Below are 19,128 nucleotides of genomic sequence, written 5' to 3' on the forward strand. Positions count from 1 at the left end.
AAACTTATCAGATTAGTGACTTATCAAATTTCAATTTTACCAACTTTAAAATTGTTTCTGTACTGTAAAAACTGAAAATTATGTATGGGAATTTTCTTTTGCAGTAATTTAATATTAGATTTGGAATTTCTCAAACAACTTGAAAAATATTAAAATTTGAGAAATATTATATATATTTAATCTTTGATAGTATAATCTTGTATAATATATTTTGTTTCCATTACACCAAATAAATGAGTTGTGTATAATAGTCTCCTAGAGATACCAGCAGTTAACTGTTTAAGATAATGTTCTGTTAAATGTGGCACATACCAGCAATTTAAAGTTCAAAATGCAAAACATACATTTATTGTTCTATATTACCCTTAAAACCTGGTATTATCATTAAAATTGTTTACAATAAAGGGCTCAGTAAAAAATTGTTCATTCTTGGGAAAAAAGTAAGTCACCTCATATCTTTATCTGCACCTACAATCACAGACTTATATTTAAGTCAACACAAACTTTAAAGATTGACAATAATTAAGCATTTTATGAGAGCTTTTATTGTGTTTTTTGTCATCTTTGGTATTGCTTTGATGTTGTGGTTGTCTTGTCGTGTGTTATTTGTTGTGAGAATGTAAAGTATCAAAGTAAAAATTCACAACGAAGAAAAATAAAGTAGAACAATAAGTCTTCAACACATGAACAAATCTGTATGTCACTATATAGTTCTTATTTAAACCTATTAGTGCATGTTAAAAAATACCAGGAATTTGTTTCAGACCTTTCAAATTGACAAAGTAGACTTAATCTTGATACAAATGCTGATCTCCCTTCACATTTTGGATAAAAATATATTTTCACTTGACTCTATGATCCACGAAATCTACGCTCGCTCGCTCGCACGTGAATGCACAGCTGTCCTTGTCTGTCTCTACGGAATTGGTCTTCATTCTTTCTCTCTATCTCTATCTTTCTTGACTCTGTAGAATCTAGCACTAGATAGTTTTAAATAGTTTCTAAACTTGTTGACGTATATTTCATTCTATAACTTGTTCTTTATGTCCTAGATTTAGAGTATTTCTAGTGCATTGGATTATGTTTGGTAAATTAACATTAACTCATTTATTTTAGAAACTAAATGTAACTAAGAAGTAGAAGATTCTTTATCTTTGTTACAACATAAATCTAAATTATTTTTCATTATTTAGTTATATAACTGGAATGATCATTTAACTACACTATAGATAAGCAAATGATCTGCAAAAACGTATTTTACAAATTTAGCAAAATTGTGGTTTCACTTAATGTGTAGTGAGACCTGTTATATACTCTATTTCAGAAATACAAATTTGCGAATTTATTCAAACCATATTCCATTTGTTCCACCTGTTTTTTGTTTTAGTAATATTAACAGACTTTAGATTTAAGCTGTTTTTTTTTTTATTTTAAAATATGTAATATGTTTTTGAAAACATTATTTGATACAGTTTAATCTTGCTCAAACTTTTAATAAATACATATAATTTTGAAATTAGTATATTTTAAATAATTATGTAACTATTAGCATTTGATACAAGGGTTGTCCAAAAAAGTAAAGAATATTTCGTTATATCTAAAACAAAACTAAAATACTATTCTACATATTGATTCTATATTACCATTGTTTATTAGGCACAAGACATAAATGTTTTAATGCTGCATTGCCTAGTTTTCAATATTCATTTGTGTACCATGAGTTTATTGATGAAATTACTGCGTATTTTAGCAAATCATTTGAAAGTGTGCTTCTCCCTGGACCCAACCCATTCTGTTTGGGTAGCAGACAAAAGTTACTAGACTCAAGGTTGTTACTATGTTGGAGGTGGTCCTACTTAAAACGTGCTAATTCTTGTGAGTTGCTGCATCTGTACAAAACTAAGTGTTGTGATGAAAAAACTAGATCTCTGCAGAGTACATTATACGATTCTTTTAATGTACAACCTATGTGTATCTTATTTTAAGGATTATTCAGACCAAATATTTTGTACTTTCAATAACTAATTAATTTTAAAACTTTACACACTTGATAATTTTTTATTGCAGTAGTATTATCTACAATAACTATTGTTTTGAAATATTGCAAGTAAAGTTAACTTTATTTCGTACAAGAATTAAATTCAGACTTAATACTTCTGACTTTATTACTTATACTTTGAAATGGTTATTTTATTGAAATAAATAAATGAAGGGGAGGTAATTGATAAGCACAAATCACCATGGTGGGCAGGCTTTTCTCAAGGCAGTTCCTTATTTTCAGGGATGGCCTTAGCTTGCACGGGACCTGGTGCAAACTTTTGCTGTGGGGCTCCTCAATTTAGCACCAATCTTGCATTTCCCCTCCCATCCATTATAATTAGGACTTAACATCATGTAAACAGTATGAAACATTGATAACAAGATAAAACAATACTAATAATAATTGGTAGTTATTAAATTGGAAAATAAATTAGACTATTAATAAATAAAAATTGTCTTAAGTTAGGAGAATTTTTTAAATTTTTTTATTTTAGTGCCTATATAAAAGATGTGATTTTCAGTTGTAAATGAGTAACAATAATTCTTAATCAAAAAAGATAAGTTTTTTTTATTAGGTTGTTACTGACTTAAATACTGTCAAATGTAAAGTTCTGGGACGCAAAATTTCTGTTTATATAAATTATCAAAATACTGCACAATCTATAAAAACCTGTCTAAGATTTTTTTCTGGCTGATTTTAAGTTAATTTATACAAAATATTGTGACAGACAGTTAACAACTGAATACTGTGTTTTGTGTTGGCTGTGCCAATACATAAATTAACGACACTATGACACTGGATTGCTTGCTGTTATAGTGGCAATTAAATCTATACAAATTAAATGAATATTTTACAACTCATCTCACAAACTTTAATACTTTTTTGCGCAGGCCCCCTTAGGTTTGAGATATCTGGTGCAACAGCACCAGTCTTTACTTTTTAGGCCAACCCTGCTTACCTTTTATATAACCCTTTTAGTAATGTATATATTTCTTAAGTAGTAGGAGTTTGCAAAGGTTAAATGTACAGCAAATATATTTTGTATCATATCATGTGTTATAAAACCTTTTACAAAAAAATTATAACATATTTAATTTTATAACTAACATTTGTAATTGGAACAGTTTTATTTCAAAATACAAATATAAGTCCATGTTTCTATGAATAGTAAAAATAATATCACAGATTATATTATAACAACTGTTCAATATTAAGAAGTAAGTACTTTTAATTTAACTTAAAATAAAAGCTCCATTGATATTTTTGCACAGTTGAAAATTTGAGTGAAAAGAAGAATTTGTATGCTGAAATCTTTTTGTAATTATTAAATACAGTTGGATTTTATAGTCGTACTAATCCATTTTCCAATAGACATGTTTTATGTATTTACATGTGTATTAGAATATTATTAATTTCTTTTATTAAGTAAAATCTTTAATTTAGTTTATGAGATATATTACTACAAGCCATTTAAATTAAACATTAAATGCAAAATAATAGTTAATAATATTATTAATTAGAGGCACTAGTTATTATCTAATAGTTTTCTAATTTGTTTCTTCTAGTTCTGTAAGTGATTTTTATTACAATTACTTATTATGCTTATGTGTTTTCTTTGGGGGTATAGCTGGGCGCCTTCGTTAAAAGGCTCAGATGGAGGACCTCTGTCAGACTTCATAGAAGGTCTGGGACCAGGTCAGCTGGTGGGTAGGCAGGTGCTTGGCGCTCCCTCATTGGGAGACATCCAGCTCAGCATGTGCTACCAGAAGGGCTATCTGGAGGTGGAGGTGATCAGAGCTAGAGGGCTACAAGCTAAACAAGGCTCCAAGATGCTACCAGGTATGTGTATTAACTTCCTTGCTTTCAGACACGCAGCTCAGTATGTCCTACAAGGAGGTAACTGATGCTAGATAGTTTTATTCTGTATAAAGCTCCTAGATTGTATCAGACTTACCCTCAGCGGGAGACATCCATGTGCGTGTGCTTGTCAGGAGGCCTACATAGTTGGGAAAGTGATAAAAGCTATAAGCTAGACAAAGCTCCAAAAGATGCTACCACATTGTGTTAATTAATTTGGTTCACTTCCAGTACATATTTTATGACATGCAGGAGGTTTTAGTGGGTAAACCTAGGGATCGTAGAGAAAGAGAAGAAAAGGGAGTCCCACACACGGGGAGCTCTCAAGCGGAGACCCTAGGTGCATAACGCATTTCCTCCTGAAGACAAAAAAAAAAATTACATATTTTATGATTGACGGTATGATGACGGTTTAGTATAATATAATTCATTAAGCATTGTTGTTGTTTGTTATAGAACTTGTGATTTATTCCTTACAGCGCCTTACGTGAAAGTGTACCTAGTGAGTGGAAAGAAGTGTTTAGCTAAAGCGAAAACAGCAACGGCAAGAAGAACACTTGACCCTCTCTACCAACAACAGTTAACCTTCAGAGAACCCTTTCAGGGCTGCATTCTGCAGGTAATTTGACATCAAAGGAAACAAATCTGTTTTTGTAATTTGTAATGTTACATTTTTAAGCTATTAAAAATAAATTGTATTACATAACTTACATAAATATATTACGAAGTTCAAGGTCTCACTATAACTTTAAGCTACATTGTACGGAATATTTTACTTGAATAACCCAGAGAAGAACCTTGCAACAAGTGTAGTGTATGTGCAGGAAACTTTTTTACTTGAATGATTGTATGTGAGCTTAGTCGGAAGAATTAAATTTAAGTAGATTTTGTGACAACTGAAGTATTATTAAATTATCATCTTAACAAGTACTCAAAAACCGTTTAAGATACAAAAAAGTTGTTTATCATAAGTTTAGGAGATGATATAAGCATCTCAGAACAAATTTCATTTTTTTCTCAACCTTCTTAAATAACGGAGTTGTGAATTTTTTTAAAGTTTCAATGGCCACCATGATGGAACGAATCACGTACCAAACTGGCTAGCAAACTTAGTCGAGATATTTACAAAATCAATTTTTGTCCCAAGTTTTAACTTATTGCAGCATTCCTATCTCCAGTTCTTGATGATAGAAAAATTCTTATGGGATGTAAATGTAATCAATATCTTGAAAACTTTTTGAGATACAAAAAAAATTGTTATTACAAAATGGTTAGTTTTTATTATAAGCATTCCAGAATACTTTTAGTATTTAAAGTTTGGATGGCCTCTGTATTGAATCGAAGTGGCATACCAAGCTGGACAATGAACTTAGTCGAGATACTTATAAGATCTATTTTTGTACTAAGTTTCGGCTTATTTGGGTTTTTTGGGACAGTTATCATTTCCAAAATCTCCGTTATATGAAGTTTCAGGCTTGGAGGTTATATTCAGTGAATTTATGCAGAAATGTTCGTTAGTGCTACCATGAGGGCAATTACAATACACTGGTTTTTTTTAAAATACAAAATCTACCTGAAATTAATAACTATTTTATATTCTTCATTTCCTTATCTGAATTAGTTACTTCTATATTATTTAGAGTCAAAACTTGTTTTGGAGGCATTTTTCTAATAATTTTAATGTATTTATCACCATTATGGAAATGTTTTATAACAGTGTAAGTAATATTGGATTCCAAACATATATTCTTTTCATAAAAAAAAACACTCATTACCTTTTGTTACTAATCCGCATCACATTGTACCAAAACACTAGAAATAAATTTTACCTGGAGTTCTAGACTATTAGTGCTGAATTGTGTGCTGTTAGTAGTTATTTGTATTTGCATGTTCATTTCAGTTCTGGAAGTCAGAGGTAGTAATCTGGTCAATATAGAATCAACTATTTAGAAAACTTTTAATGAATGGACACCTTTGAACTAGACACAAATGGTCTGAAATGTTTACAGGTGACAGTGTGGGGTGACTACGGTCGTATCGAAGGCAAGAAAGTGTTCATGGGAGTCGCCCAAATCATGCTTGATGATCTCAACTTATCCAACATTGTGATCGGCTGGTACAAATTGTTCGGGACCACCTCATTGGTTAGTGGGCCTCCTTCGCTGGGCCTATCTCGTCGCAGCTCCCTAGCTAGTCTTGACTCCATCAAGTTATAGTCCCCTCCTCCTCTGTAGATATTCCCTTCCATTAAACTTTTACTTTCTCTTTGTTCAATTATTATTTTCCTTATCCATCTCATTTCCCAATACTACAACCATCAACTCCTTCTCCTGGCAATAAAGTAGTAGTACTGAACATACAAATTACAACAGTTTTCATAAAAATTAATTACGAATATTAAACCAAAGGATAAATTATGCTTTTTAGATCTATTGTTGGTTGAACCTTTAATACTTAAAAAGAATAATTTCAAAAGATAAAAATGGAATAACATGATTTTAATTATTGAGAAATGTGAAAACACAACAATATAAACTCATTTAAAATGCATATACATACACCTCTATTTTCGATAGTAGTGGTACATTGTTTTAGTTCATTAGAAGAGAACCAGTGACATTTAATGCATGACTATTTGCACATACCATGAATGCATTGGTTTATTCCACTGCAAATTGCAAAACATTCTCAGAAATTACTACAGAAGTCAATTAAGTTAGAAGTTTAACACAGTGTTGAATAAGGGTACTATTTTCATTTAAACTTACTAATCCTATTAATTTCATAGTAAATTGTATCTAGAGATTTATAGGTATACTCATTAATGCACCATTAAAGTTTTATTGTTTTCATTTAGTTATCTGTATAGTTTCATTATTAAGTCAAAAGACATAACAAACATGTTATTGATCGTTTTTTCATAATGATAGCTGTTTATAAAGTAAATCTAAAACTTCCCTTATGTGCATTTAGAATTAAAAATACAGCCTTGTGTTTTTACGTCAAAAGTGAATTTCTGATTTAATCAAATACAGATTTGTATTAAAAGATGATGCTTTCAAATTATACAAATCCTTGCTTTTATAATGTAATTATAATTTATCAACACAACTTTTTACGTGTTCTGTGTCCAATGATTGATGGTGTGCTTGGACCCTCCCTAATGCTTGTTTCACTGTTTATTGTTGACTCTTGTTTGTCTGTAACAGTGTGTCAGCCGTAACTAGGCAATGGTCCAAAACAGTAAGAAATTATTTTAAACCAATGTCATAACTTGACAGATTTTTTTATTTGGATATAGCATAAACCTTACCAAAATACATTACATATTAAATATATATATATATATTTTTAATCTACAAAATAAAGTAATTTTTGCCCTGTTACGAAATAAATTTAATGTTAATGAAAAATATGATTTCACGGTGATTCCTTGAATACATACAGAAAAAAACCATACCTTCAAAATATACACAATTATCAATAAAAAAGTAACTTTTTTGTTATTCAGGTTTTACAAAACATTAGTTTTTTGTAATTATTAAATTTTAAATAAATGAGTCAAAATAATATTTCAGTAATTTTTATTTGCAATGGATTTCAGTTTTAGTGGTTTTCCCAATAGTATAATTAAACAAGTTTTGAAATTTGCAATGGAATATATTGATTGGATAAAATGAAATATATAAACCAAAGTCAACTCTTATGATCTGGAGTAATGAACTGGCACTTTACAGGATTTACAAACATCGGTGATAATCGTATCATCAATTTTCTAGTTCTGACATTGTTGATTTATTATTAACATTATCTGTCATGTCACAGACACATTATGTTAGCCTTTCCCTAGAAATAAAGAAAAAACTTTGAAAGCGTTCTTTACCTGTTTAAAAAAAATCCTGAACCCATTAGAAGAAATTTTTACCTGCGGCATACACATTTAACCACCATGAATGTGGGGAAAACGTAGATGTTAATTCTGTACAGATCCTGAGAGCAACGGCACAAATGATATAACCCTGACACATATTTATACTAAGTAATTTATCTACACTATTTTTAATTTCACACATGATTATTTGTGCTATAAATGTTTATAATCTCTAATGATTACTGTCCATGCTATTGACATAATTATTTAGGTTCATGTTGATCTTCCACAAACCAAGTTAAAACCATTATTTACATCTGATTTACTATCATATTTACCTGTTGAAGTAGCAATGGCCATATAACATTAAAACTGTGCCTGATTTAATTAATAATACCCAGATTAGCAAGGGTTGACTGTATTTAATTCCAAAAGATTTAGAGACGTACAAGAAATGTATTATTTAAATATTTTTGTTTATGTTTTATAGAAAATTTAGAGCTTGTCCAGTTTGAATTATTATCACACAGAATTTTTGTGGTTTGCTAATGTGACTAAAAATTTGGAGAACTACCAACAAAACATCTAGAGGAACTGGACAATGTAGTGGAAAAACCAGGTGGAATGAAATTAGAAATGTTGAAGCTTTTTGCTACTTTATGGTCACCCCACCCTACATAGACATATCATGTGAATGATGGATATTTTTCACTTTTATACTTTTTCTTAGCTTTAGTTTGTCTGTTTAGTTGTAGACTCTCGACCAGGGCTTCTTCGGCTGACCTAGGTAACTTGTAGCAACTCGTAGTTACTAGTCTCTGTGTCACTGTAACCAGCTTTCCACGGCTTTGTATTCTACATAATACCTTGTTTGTTGACTAAACTTTACGTTAATTAGAATTTTGTTTGCTCAAATTTAGTGACTATTCCTTTGCAAAAATGTGAATGTTGTATTTATTATGATAATGTGTATATATTAAGTTGCATGCTTTTTTCTTAATTTAAATCAATGAAATAACAGTTTTTATTTTGATAAGCTTATTTTTATTTTAACACTTATGAGGTTAGTTTGTAGTTAAAACTTTAAAAATTTCCAAATAATACTCAGCTTAACTTGTTTGGATAGTTTTAAAAGTTATTGTCAAATTTACTACAAATCATAATGTCTTTCAAAACTCTGAAAACTCTTTAACCTTTATTTTAAGTTTTATATTCTTTCTGACGAGATCTTGAGAATATTTAAAGAATACACACTGTTTAATTAAGACCAACAAATAGGTCATTGTTATAGTATATTATTGATTAATTAACTTATGTGTGTTTACTGCACTAAGCAATAAACATAATAATTAAAAACAAGTTTTAAGTATAGTATTTAAACTATTGAGTAATCAAGAAAATTTCAGTTCTCTAACCTATCAAATGGATCTGCCAAAAAATGTAAGCACCATATTTTCAAAAGAGGTTTTGATGTAATAAAACTGTAAATGACAATCCTTGGTAGATATTGTGTTCGGGCGGAGATATTGGTTTGGTAGCACTTAGAACTAAAAATGAAAAATCAGACTGTGCTGCCAATATATTTTATATATAGTAAGCATTCAAATGTATAGCAACACTAGTAACATGGGTTACATTATTCAGTTGACCTATTCAATTAGTGATTAATAACAGTGTCAGACCATTATAGGTTGAAATAATTTTAATGAAAACATTGTGCTCCATGCAAACAAAGATGTATTATGGATCCTTAAAATTTAGTAACTAATTTGTAATCAAGACAGTATTATAGAAAAAAGTTTCTACTAACCAAACACTTCAATGTTTTTTTAATCACTACATTTTTAAACTAAATATTAAAAACTTAATTGTTGATAATAAATATTGAGTTAAGAAAATAGAAATCTTCAAAATCGTGAATAAAACCAGCCTTAGTTAACATTACACTTTCTTTAACAATATGTACTTACTATTACTATTGTACACTTAAAAAAATAATATTTCCAGCCATTCTGGGTAACTAAATCTATTGATTACGACAAAATGCTAAAACTACAGCAAAATAAAGATGTTAGGTTTGCTTCAAATTTCTTGCAATAAAGCTTTTGCATAGTTCTCACTTAGTTCTCCTTAGTAGCACAGCTTTGGTGCTTGAAATTCAGCCTGTGAATGTGTGCCTGTCTTATTCTTTATAAAAATATTGTGTATTTAAAAATCTGTAGGAAATAATGCATGCACTTATAAGTAAACATAATTATATGTTGGAATACAACAATTTAGCATAGATTTTACTCACTCGTGGTAATAATAGGTCTTTCTATGAATCGATTCAATACCAAAAATATACTTGTGTGTGTAAATGTATACATAAGATATATAAATTTATATACCATGTTTGTATATTTTATATATAATTATACTTGTACTAATGATTTTCTGGTGTTCATGGTTTTTTGAGCAAGTCCAAAATTTTTTTATGTATTTCAAATTTTTAGTAAAGTCTCTTTTTTGTAGTACAGTAGAGCTCCAATCAACTGAAATAAAGAGGGGGCAGTCATTTCAGCTAACAAATGTTTCATTTTATCCAATTCCATAAAAAATAATCTACTAGAATGGATGCATAGGAAAATTAATCATGTACAAACAGTTTTTGTAAGGTATACTTTGGTCTTATTTATTTTAAAACTATTCTTATGTACAAATATGTAGACAAATTCTTATAAATTCAAAATTTTAATGTTCCTTGCACCGTCGTTTGCATGCAGCGGTGTCAGCCATCTTTTTACCATTGCATTGTTCCACAAATTTGGGAGCAACCCACAACACAGCTTATCTCATTTCTAACTTGTTTAAAAAGTTTGTTCATACAATTTCTTGTTGAATTAGTGAGATACAAATAACTCTTGATTTACCTCCAATGCAGCAAATTTGTCGTCAGCTGTCACTTTGAAGACTCCCGTCATCCACAATGTATTGGCCTTGGAATTCATCCGTGGTGATTCATTCTACATTGCTTTCATTCATGTCTTTGCGTCCAGGAAATCTATGGACCATTTCCATCATGTTTTAAAAACTTGAATATTTCTTCTTTCTCTAGTTCAGCATAAATGTTTCTATTACTCCTTGATTCAAAGGCTGAATTAGAATTAGGCCTGTAACATTTTAAGAAAGGAAGCAAACAACAATATCACCACTTTTTAATTCTTTAAATGACCTTGAGAACATCCAAGCACTTTAAATGCTCTACAAAAAACTGGTTAAGCATTTGACTCAATATTCTTTAACGCTTGATGTTTTTTAGACTTAACAATGAAAATTGGTGACATTCGATAAGTGCCAAAGGCATTTCTAGTTAAAAGAACTGTTTTGCGTTCATTTTGTATATATCAATCAGTCTATAAGTTTTATTTCACATTAAATACTGTGGTCATAATTTTTCATACATCCAAATGAAAGCTTAGATATTGTTTTATCTAATTCGTAAATGAAGACAAAACCATCCATTTTTAGTTTTCTAATATTTTATATGATTATAGTTTAGATGGTCGTGAATATACAAGTTATAATTGATTGATTTGAAATTTATAACGTTATTTTTAATCCTGAGTGGTTTAAACTTTTTTTATTTTTCATGATAAAATTAATTTATAAATTGATAAATAAGATCAACAACCAGATTATATATATATATATATATATATATATATATATATATATATATATATATATATTTATTTATTTATTTATTTATAGAAAGAATAAATTACTACACTTTTTTTGTTTACTATCTGGAAGTTTGTATTTTAAAATTTTTATTTTTATACATACAACAGAGATTATCTATGAGAATAAAATTTAAAAAGTAATGGTAATTGAACATAAATAACTAAGATATAAATCATAATTTGGCTTACTGTATAAAGTATAGATTGATAGCAGACCTTTTGCAGAACATTAATAATTTATGCACACCCTTTTTAGAATTCAGAGTAGATTTTGTACATGTCCTTAAAAGTATTTAATATATTAAATATGATATGGGTTAAAAACTTTAATGCCTTTTTTGTCTGCAGCTGTAAATGCTTGAGTATATAATCTGTGTTGAACAACTCAAGATGAGGCTGATTAATTGTGAACTGTAGTCACATACATCCTAAAATACCATATCAGTTATTACATCCTTGCCTGCTCACCAAGCTTTTATACTAAAGAAACACTTGTTTAGATTATCAATTTTAGAGAAAGCAATACGTGTTCTATCTTTCTTCAGCTCAGAAGGAATGTTGTAAATGTCTTTATGTTGTTTTGTTGGTGTCTTTTTGTTTTAATGTACTTGTGTTTTACAAGATATCAACTTACATTTTTCAAATAAAAATGTATTGATGGTCTTGCATTATATATATATATATATATATATATATATATATATATATATATATATACTATACATAATAAATATAAGTAAATTATACATTAGTAAATCGTGAGAAACTCAGAAATAATTTTAGTTTTTTAAACTAATCTCTCCAATAAACCAATATCTCCATATGATACACATTTTCAGATTGATTATTTTTATTTTTAAAATTAATTTCTACATAGCTATGTTGGAAAGTAGACCAGAAATTTTAAAAAGCAAATTTGATAGTTATTTTATTAAATTGATAAGAAACAAACTGAATTACTATCACTGAATGGTTGAAATGTTCTAAGTTAATAAAAGTCGAAACAACACATTACAAACCAATACTGACTTAAAAATTGTTTGAACATTTAGGTGATTCTTCAAATCAAATTTTTGGGAATTCACAAATTAAATTTGAAAATGTGTGAAATTTTCAAAATAAATTCCTTAAACACGTTTCCATTTAAGCCAAATTAGAAAAGTGAGCATAGCCTATAAAATAGGGAAAAACTCCCAACTGTGTTAGAAACAAACCACAGAAATGTACTCTAAGCTTTCTTGAACTGCAGTCCTGGGAAAATGTTTACTCAATATTTGAATCAGAGGAAAAGTACTTGATGCCACCTATTTTCTTAAAAACATCACCGGAGTAAACATCAAAATTAATAATGTAACCTTTGGAATATTACAACTAAGGGAATCTGATTGGATATCTTTTACCTTATTATTAATTTCTTTAATTAATTTTTATAAATAACATTAAAATTAACTACTTATATCTGTGGACCTTATACTTAATATATTGGTTGTATTTAAGATATTCTACTGCATTGTAACAATTATTTTGCTAAACAAATAATGTGATATTTCACTTAAATTCATTAGACTCTACTTAGTTCAGATTAGCAATCAAACTACTATTCAAACACAACTTCTAGTTGTCTTCTCTATATGTAGATGTTTTGGTAATAGATGGATGCTACAATTTTGATTGCTTAGTTTGATTTGTTTAACATTTTATGTTCTTTTGGATCAATGGAATTGTGTCTTGTTCTTATATAAATCTCAGACCTATATGTTTACTGTTATTTTCATGTGCTACAATAAATAAATGCACAATCCTGCCTTTATGTTGCGTTAATGTACACACACAATGTTTGAAAACTGCATTAATATATCTGAATTGTATTCATCACAGTGTGTTGATATCTTCACAAAAATTGGTAAGTTTATTGTCTATTAAAACTGTAATTACTATTTCCTGTATAGTACAATAATTAATACTGTAGATATGGGGGTGAGATCTGCAGTTCCTCACCTTCAATTTTGATGTATACTTCATTTAATTTACACACCCATGCAATAAAGATTTAAACCTTATTTGTATAGGCGAAGTTAGAATTATTGTTTCAATGACTGCAGTGCAGTTTGTGTCTGTCCAAAGTAAAATCATTCGACACAAAATTAAACATGAAAAATGTATGGAACTTTACAAACTTGTCAGCAGTTTAAAAACAATGATAAGAGAATAATTTTTCACTTATGAAGAGTTGCATCATTAATGTTCTAGGCAAATATGATTTCTTAAAGACTTAACATTTAGTGTGGCCTTACCTTCATAGGAAATTATAGATCTAGAGAAATGTTTGGATTCTTACTGAGATTTTTTTCTGGATGGCTCATGAGATCAAAACATCTGAGCTTCCACTCTTTATAGAACACTCATCTAAACAGCAGCAGATATCTTTGTACTGTGTCGTTTGTCCTTCTGTTCTTAACTGGTTATGGAACTGTTGTAGTATATAAATCCATTGAAAACTAAACAGGGTCTATTGCCTTTATAGGCACAAACATTACTGTACTACCAAAGAAATGTCAAGAAAGCCAAAAATGCCAATACAATTATTCAAGTTGAATTTAAAAACTATAATTACTTGTCGATAAAACTGTGACTTCCCAGGCATTTTTGCCTAATATGTAAAGCTTCTGTGAAATCCCACAAAAAACCTATGAATGGGTTTTTATATAACCACAAATATATCAATGGATGCTCATTTATTAACTCATTGCAAACCCCATTACTAGAAATATTTAACTATATGTCCAGTTACCCAAAACTCATTAGAATTCAAAACCAAAGAAACACCCTGGAGCACAATAAAGCCTTTTCTTGAGTGAGCCTCATACATTTTAAAACTTGCTCTGTGCATCCTCATGGATCTGTCTATATACCATTCAAGGAAACATGGAGGCGAGAGACCTCATATCAATCACCCTTCTAATCCTCCTTGGAAGGGAAAAGAATTTACACCTAAATATTTTTAGTCATTTTTCCTTTCTCACCAGTGATTTTGACAGAAAAGATCCTACGTACTTTTTCTAGTCATTGTCTTAGAGTATAAATCATTAGACATAGATATGAAAAGCAGTCCTAAGCCACATTAGTAAAACCAGTTACTGCACCTAGAATGATAAAACCCAAAAGACTGCATGCTTTAGAGCTTTCATTCTACTTCCCTACATTCAGTTTTGTGCCTAATATGTCATGTCATGCCTGATTATAATGGCTGGGTCTCAACCCATACATCAGTCCTCCATCTCGTGCTTTGATCAGTCACCATTAGTCGTAGTGCCGGATTCTTAGAATCACCAGACCAGAATTTTATACACTTAAGCAAGACAAGAAAGTCTATCCTTACATACTGCTTGTTGCTAACCTCAAACCTGGAACTGGCAGTAATTTTTTCCTCGATGGCAGGGCATTTTCGAGTGTTATGTACCCATACGATTAAAATTTTGTAAAAAATACATTTTTACTATAAACCTTTATGTGTAATACATTATTGTTTTAGAAGAATGTGGAGATAATTATGTTATAAAAACATTGTGCATAAACCATAAAAAAATATGACTACACTAAAAAAAATTCTTTTTTTGAAAGTGGTTGTACTGCACCTAAAATGTGATAATATAATATTAGAATCTGAAATGGCAAATTTATTCCTAATTTTATCTAGTTTCAGACAATATACGAGTATAATGGTATCCAGGTTCTCTTGACAAAAATGAAATATATTGTAAAAATATAGCCTATTAGTAAACGAAAGGTTAAATTTGTAACCACAAGTACAATTATTTTTTTATTTACAAAAAAATATAATTCTTACACTAAATGTTTCCAAAATATACAAAAATTTTGAGAATTATATACACTACATAACAATAAATAAATTAATAACTAATTTCAAATTTTTATATTTTTTAAAGTGGTGGCACTTAAATTTGTTGCAATAATTTTCAAAAAAAGTTTTACACTAAATGTTTCCAAAATATACCACACAATTATGTGCACTTAATAAAATAGGAGTTCGAGTAAGTGTGTGAATATGCTATTGTCTAGCTCTACATTGGTAGTCATTTGTACTAGGTTGGTTAGGTTGCCATAATCCCCATGTTGGTTGCATAGTTTTGTTGAGTGTTGAAAATATAGGTGTGAATGTTGTTGTCGTCATCTAGTTCCACATTGGTAGTCAATTTGTGTAAGTTTGGAAATGTCTGCTCCTCGTCGGTTAAGCCATTTTGATGTGTGTCAGTCATCCCCACATGTTGTTTGCCCCAATTAGAATAAGTTTAGATAGTTCTCACTTTCGTAATCCCAATTTGTAAGATGTCAACATGTGTGTAGTCCCAATTTGGAGTAGTAAATTTGCAAGATGTCAGAATGTTCCACAACATTGTTGGTATCAATTTTATATTAGATCGGCGTAGATGGCAAATTTAAAAAAAGAGTGTCACACTTGTATAATACATTTTTACTATAAACCTTTATGTGTAATACATTATTGTTTTAGAAGAATGTGGAGATAATTATGTTATAAAAACATTGTGCATAAACCATAAAAAAATATGACTACACTAAAAAAAATTCTTTTTTTGAAAGTGGTTGTACTGCACCTAAAATGTGATAATATAATATTAGAATCTGAAATGGCAAATTTATTCCTAATTTTATCTAGTTTCAGACAATATACGAGTATAATGGTATCCAGGTTCTCTTGACAAAAATGAAATATATTGTAAAAATATAGCCTATTAGTAAACGAAAGGTTAAATTTGTAACCACAAGTACAATTATTTTTTTTATTTACAAAAAAATATAATTCTTACACTAAATGTTTCCAAAATATACAAAAATTTTGAGAATTATATACACTACATAACAATAAATAAATTAATAACTAATTTCAAATTTTTATATTTTTTAAAGTGGTGGCACTTAAATTTGTTGCAATAATTTTCAAAAAAAGTTTTACACTAAATGTTTCCAAAATATACCACACAATTATGTGCACTTAATAAAATAGGAGTTCGAGTAAGTGTGTGAATATGCTATTGTCTAGCTCTACATTGGTAGTCATTTGTACTAGGTTGGTTAGGTTGCCATAATCCCCATGTTGGTTGCATAGTTTTGTTGAGTGTTGAAAATATAGGTGTGAATGTTGTTGTCGTCATCTAGTTCCACATTGGTAGTCAATTTGTGTAAGTTTGGAAATGTCTGCTCCTCGTCGGTTAAGCCATTTTGATGTGTGTCAGTCATCCCCACATGTTGTTTGCCCCAATTAGAATAAGTTTAGATAGTTCTCACTTTCGTAATCCCAATTTGTAAGATGTCAACATGTGTGTAGTCCCAATTTGGAGTAGTAAATTTGCAAGATGTCAGAATGTTCCACAACATTGTTGGTATCAATTTTATATTAGATCGGCGTAGATGGCAAATTTAAAAAAAGAGTGTCACACTTGTATAATACAAGAGTTCCTATTGTCGTGTATTTTTGGGTGTATTAACACTCGCTCAATTGTAAGATAAACACTTTATTAAAATGAGTTCCATTTATTTAACACATCGTTGTTCAAGCTTACCTGTTCTACAATAATTTAAAAAAATAGAACTCCTCAAAGGAAAATTTGCCTCTTATACTATGTTATTGAAATGTGCACCAATTCACTTTCCATTTCACCATTAAGCAATAAATATGAAACAAGTTTGACCATCTGTAACTGCTTACACAGTAATACAAGGTGTGTTCACTTACAAAGCCAACTCAGAAAAGATAACGATGCAGGAAGAGAGTGGGGGATAACGGAAGTAGATCTTTTCCAACTTTTAATATTTTGGTTCATACTGTTTAAAAAAAACGAATTTACTTTGTAACTGTTACTATTTTATTATTTGACTATTTAACTTTACTCTAACATAAAATGAATTGATCTTTTCTCTAATTTATTTTGACGTTCACATGTGAATTAACATTATAATTAGATACAGCTTTGCTAATCGTAAGCCTGATGATGCTCATCTTGACTAACATATAACATCCTACAACATATAATTATTAGACATGACGGGTTCATATTGTGATCTCATTGATAAAACTGACCCTTGCAGTTTAATGAAAACTTACAGATACCTAGGTTATCTTATTTAAGCCTAAGCCTAACATATGCTTAGGCTCTCTATTTCTTAAAGAGATCTGAAACTGCCGAACAGCATAATTGTCATTCAGAACAAAATGTTCTATAAAAGGCAACATTTACTTAAGATGTCTCACTAAAAATACTCTCTACTGTATGACCATTCAACAGATATGCTTGTTCTGAACCAGGCTCAATCATAGTATTAAAATTGACAGTCTATTATTGGTTTAAAAAGCTATTCCAGTAAGACTTCTATATTTTTCTCTTATGTTTGAGTCTTGATTTATAATTCATCCTTCATCTCTCAAATTTTTGTTATTAATTATTTACCTTTTCAAGAAGTTTTCATTAAGTTAAGATCATAAAATACTACATATGACATCCACACTCATTTTATTCATGACTTGAATCTGACATCTTATAAAATAAACTAAAATCTAACTTACTGTTATGTTTTTGAAACAGGACGTTCGGCAATTGTTTAAAATAAAATGACATACATTAAGTGCATTTCGTATCTACTAAAGCTGTAAATGGCACTTTCCTTGATACATTGTGGGACAGACCAAACAGTTTAACTTCAGTGTCTCAAATGTTTATGCCAGTAACATTTTGTTTTGTTGTACTTAAGAAATGTTCTAAAGTATTAAATTTCTAATAACTAGAGAATGATTTTTTTGTTATCTTATTAGATATAGACTAGTGTTAACACATTGGCGTACTAGTTTATACAGCCTTTGGACAGGACAATAAATCAAATTAATTTATTTATAAATTTAGACTTAAGCTTGAAATTCTATTACTTTAGGTGTACTGTTTAGATTTTACGAGGGGAGTTTTAATATAGCAATCCTAAGCTACAATTTTGATTAAGAATGATATAAAACCTAAAGATTGATGTTCATTTTATTTCTTTTAATTTTATGTTAATTACGAAATGACAATTTACTTTTTTACTATAATTTTTTAAGTGTATAAATAGTGTTATCATAGAAATGGTAATTTTTTTGTTGATTCTAAAACAAAACATTGTTCTATTAATTTAAACAAACTCTCCAATAATGTAGTTTTTATTTTTGTAATTTTTTTTTTATAAATTTTTGTAATTATTTTTATAAACAAAAATAAAAACTACATTATTGGAGAGTTTGTTTAAATTAATAGATAATTTCCAATAAGAGAAGAGCTTCAAGAATGTAAAACATTGTTCGTAAAAACTATTTTACTTTTTTGTTGTTTTAAAATATTTTTCTTAAGAAAATATATTATTGTTAGTTTTAAAAAATAAAGCTTTTCTTTCTGAAAATCTTTATCTTTAGATTTTTGCAATTACCATACATAAATATATGATGGAGTTTACAATTTATTCTGGGATATAATGTTCAAAATATCTTCAACTCTAAACATTATGTACAGTAGGCCTATGCTGATCATGTCAAAATCATACCATTTCACACACATTTTGGTTATACTTGAGTC

At 29.1% G+C, this 19,128-nt stretch overlaps 1 protein-coding gene across 9 annotated transcripts in view; it reads left to right on the top strand.

Moving 5' to 3' along the window:
* Positions 1–19,128, top strand: part of LOC124359254 (regulating synaptic membrane exocytosis protein 2) — a 206,148-nt gene that overhangs the window by 179,015 nt on the left and 8,005 nt on the right. For 6 of the 9 annotated variants that reach the window (XM_046811846.1, XM_046811841.1, XM_046811842.1 and 3 more), the window contains 3 exons: positions 3,669–3,880; positions 4,378–4,517; positions 5,908–6,172. In XM_046811846.1, the coding sequence (XP_046667802.1) occupies positions 3,669–3,880; positions 4,378–4,517; positions 5,908–6,114 (559 nt within the window). In that variant the 3' untranslated portion in view covers positions 6,115–6,172. Of the gene's footprint in view, positions 1–3,668; positions 3,881–4,377; positions 4,518–5,907; positions 6,173–8,518; positions 8,557–19,128 lie in introns of those variants that run through there. The other 3 variants (XM_046811843.1, XM_046811844.1, XM_046811848.1) reach the window with 3 other exon arrangements.

The sequence above is a fragment of the Homalodisca vitripennis genome, chromosome 4 (assembly GCF_021130785.1).
Source record: "Homalodisca vitripennis isolate AUS2020 chromosome 4, UT_GWSS_2.1, whole genome shotgun sequence".
Taxonomy (NCBI): Eukaryota; Metazoa; Arthropoda; class Insecta; order Hemiptera; family Cicadellidae; genus Homalodisca; species Homalodisca vitripennis.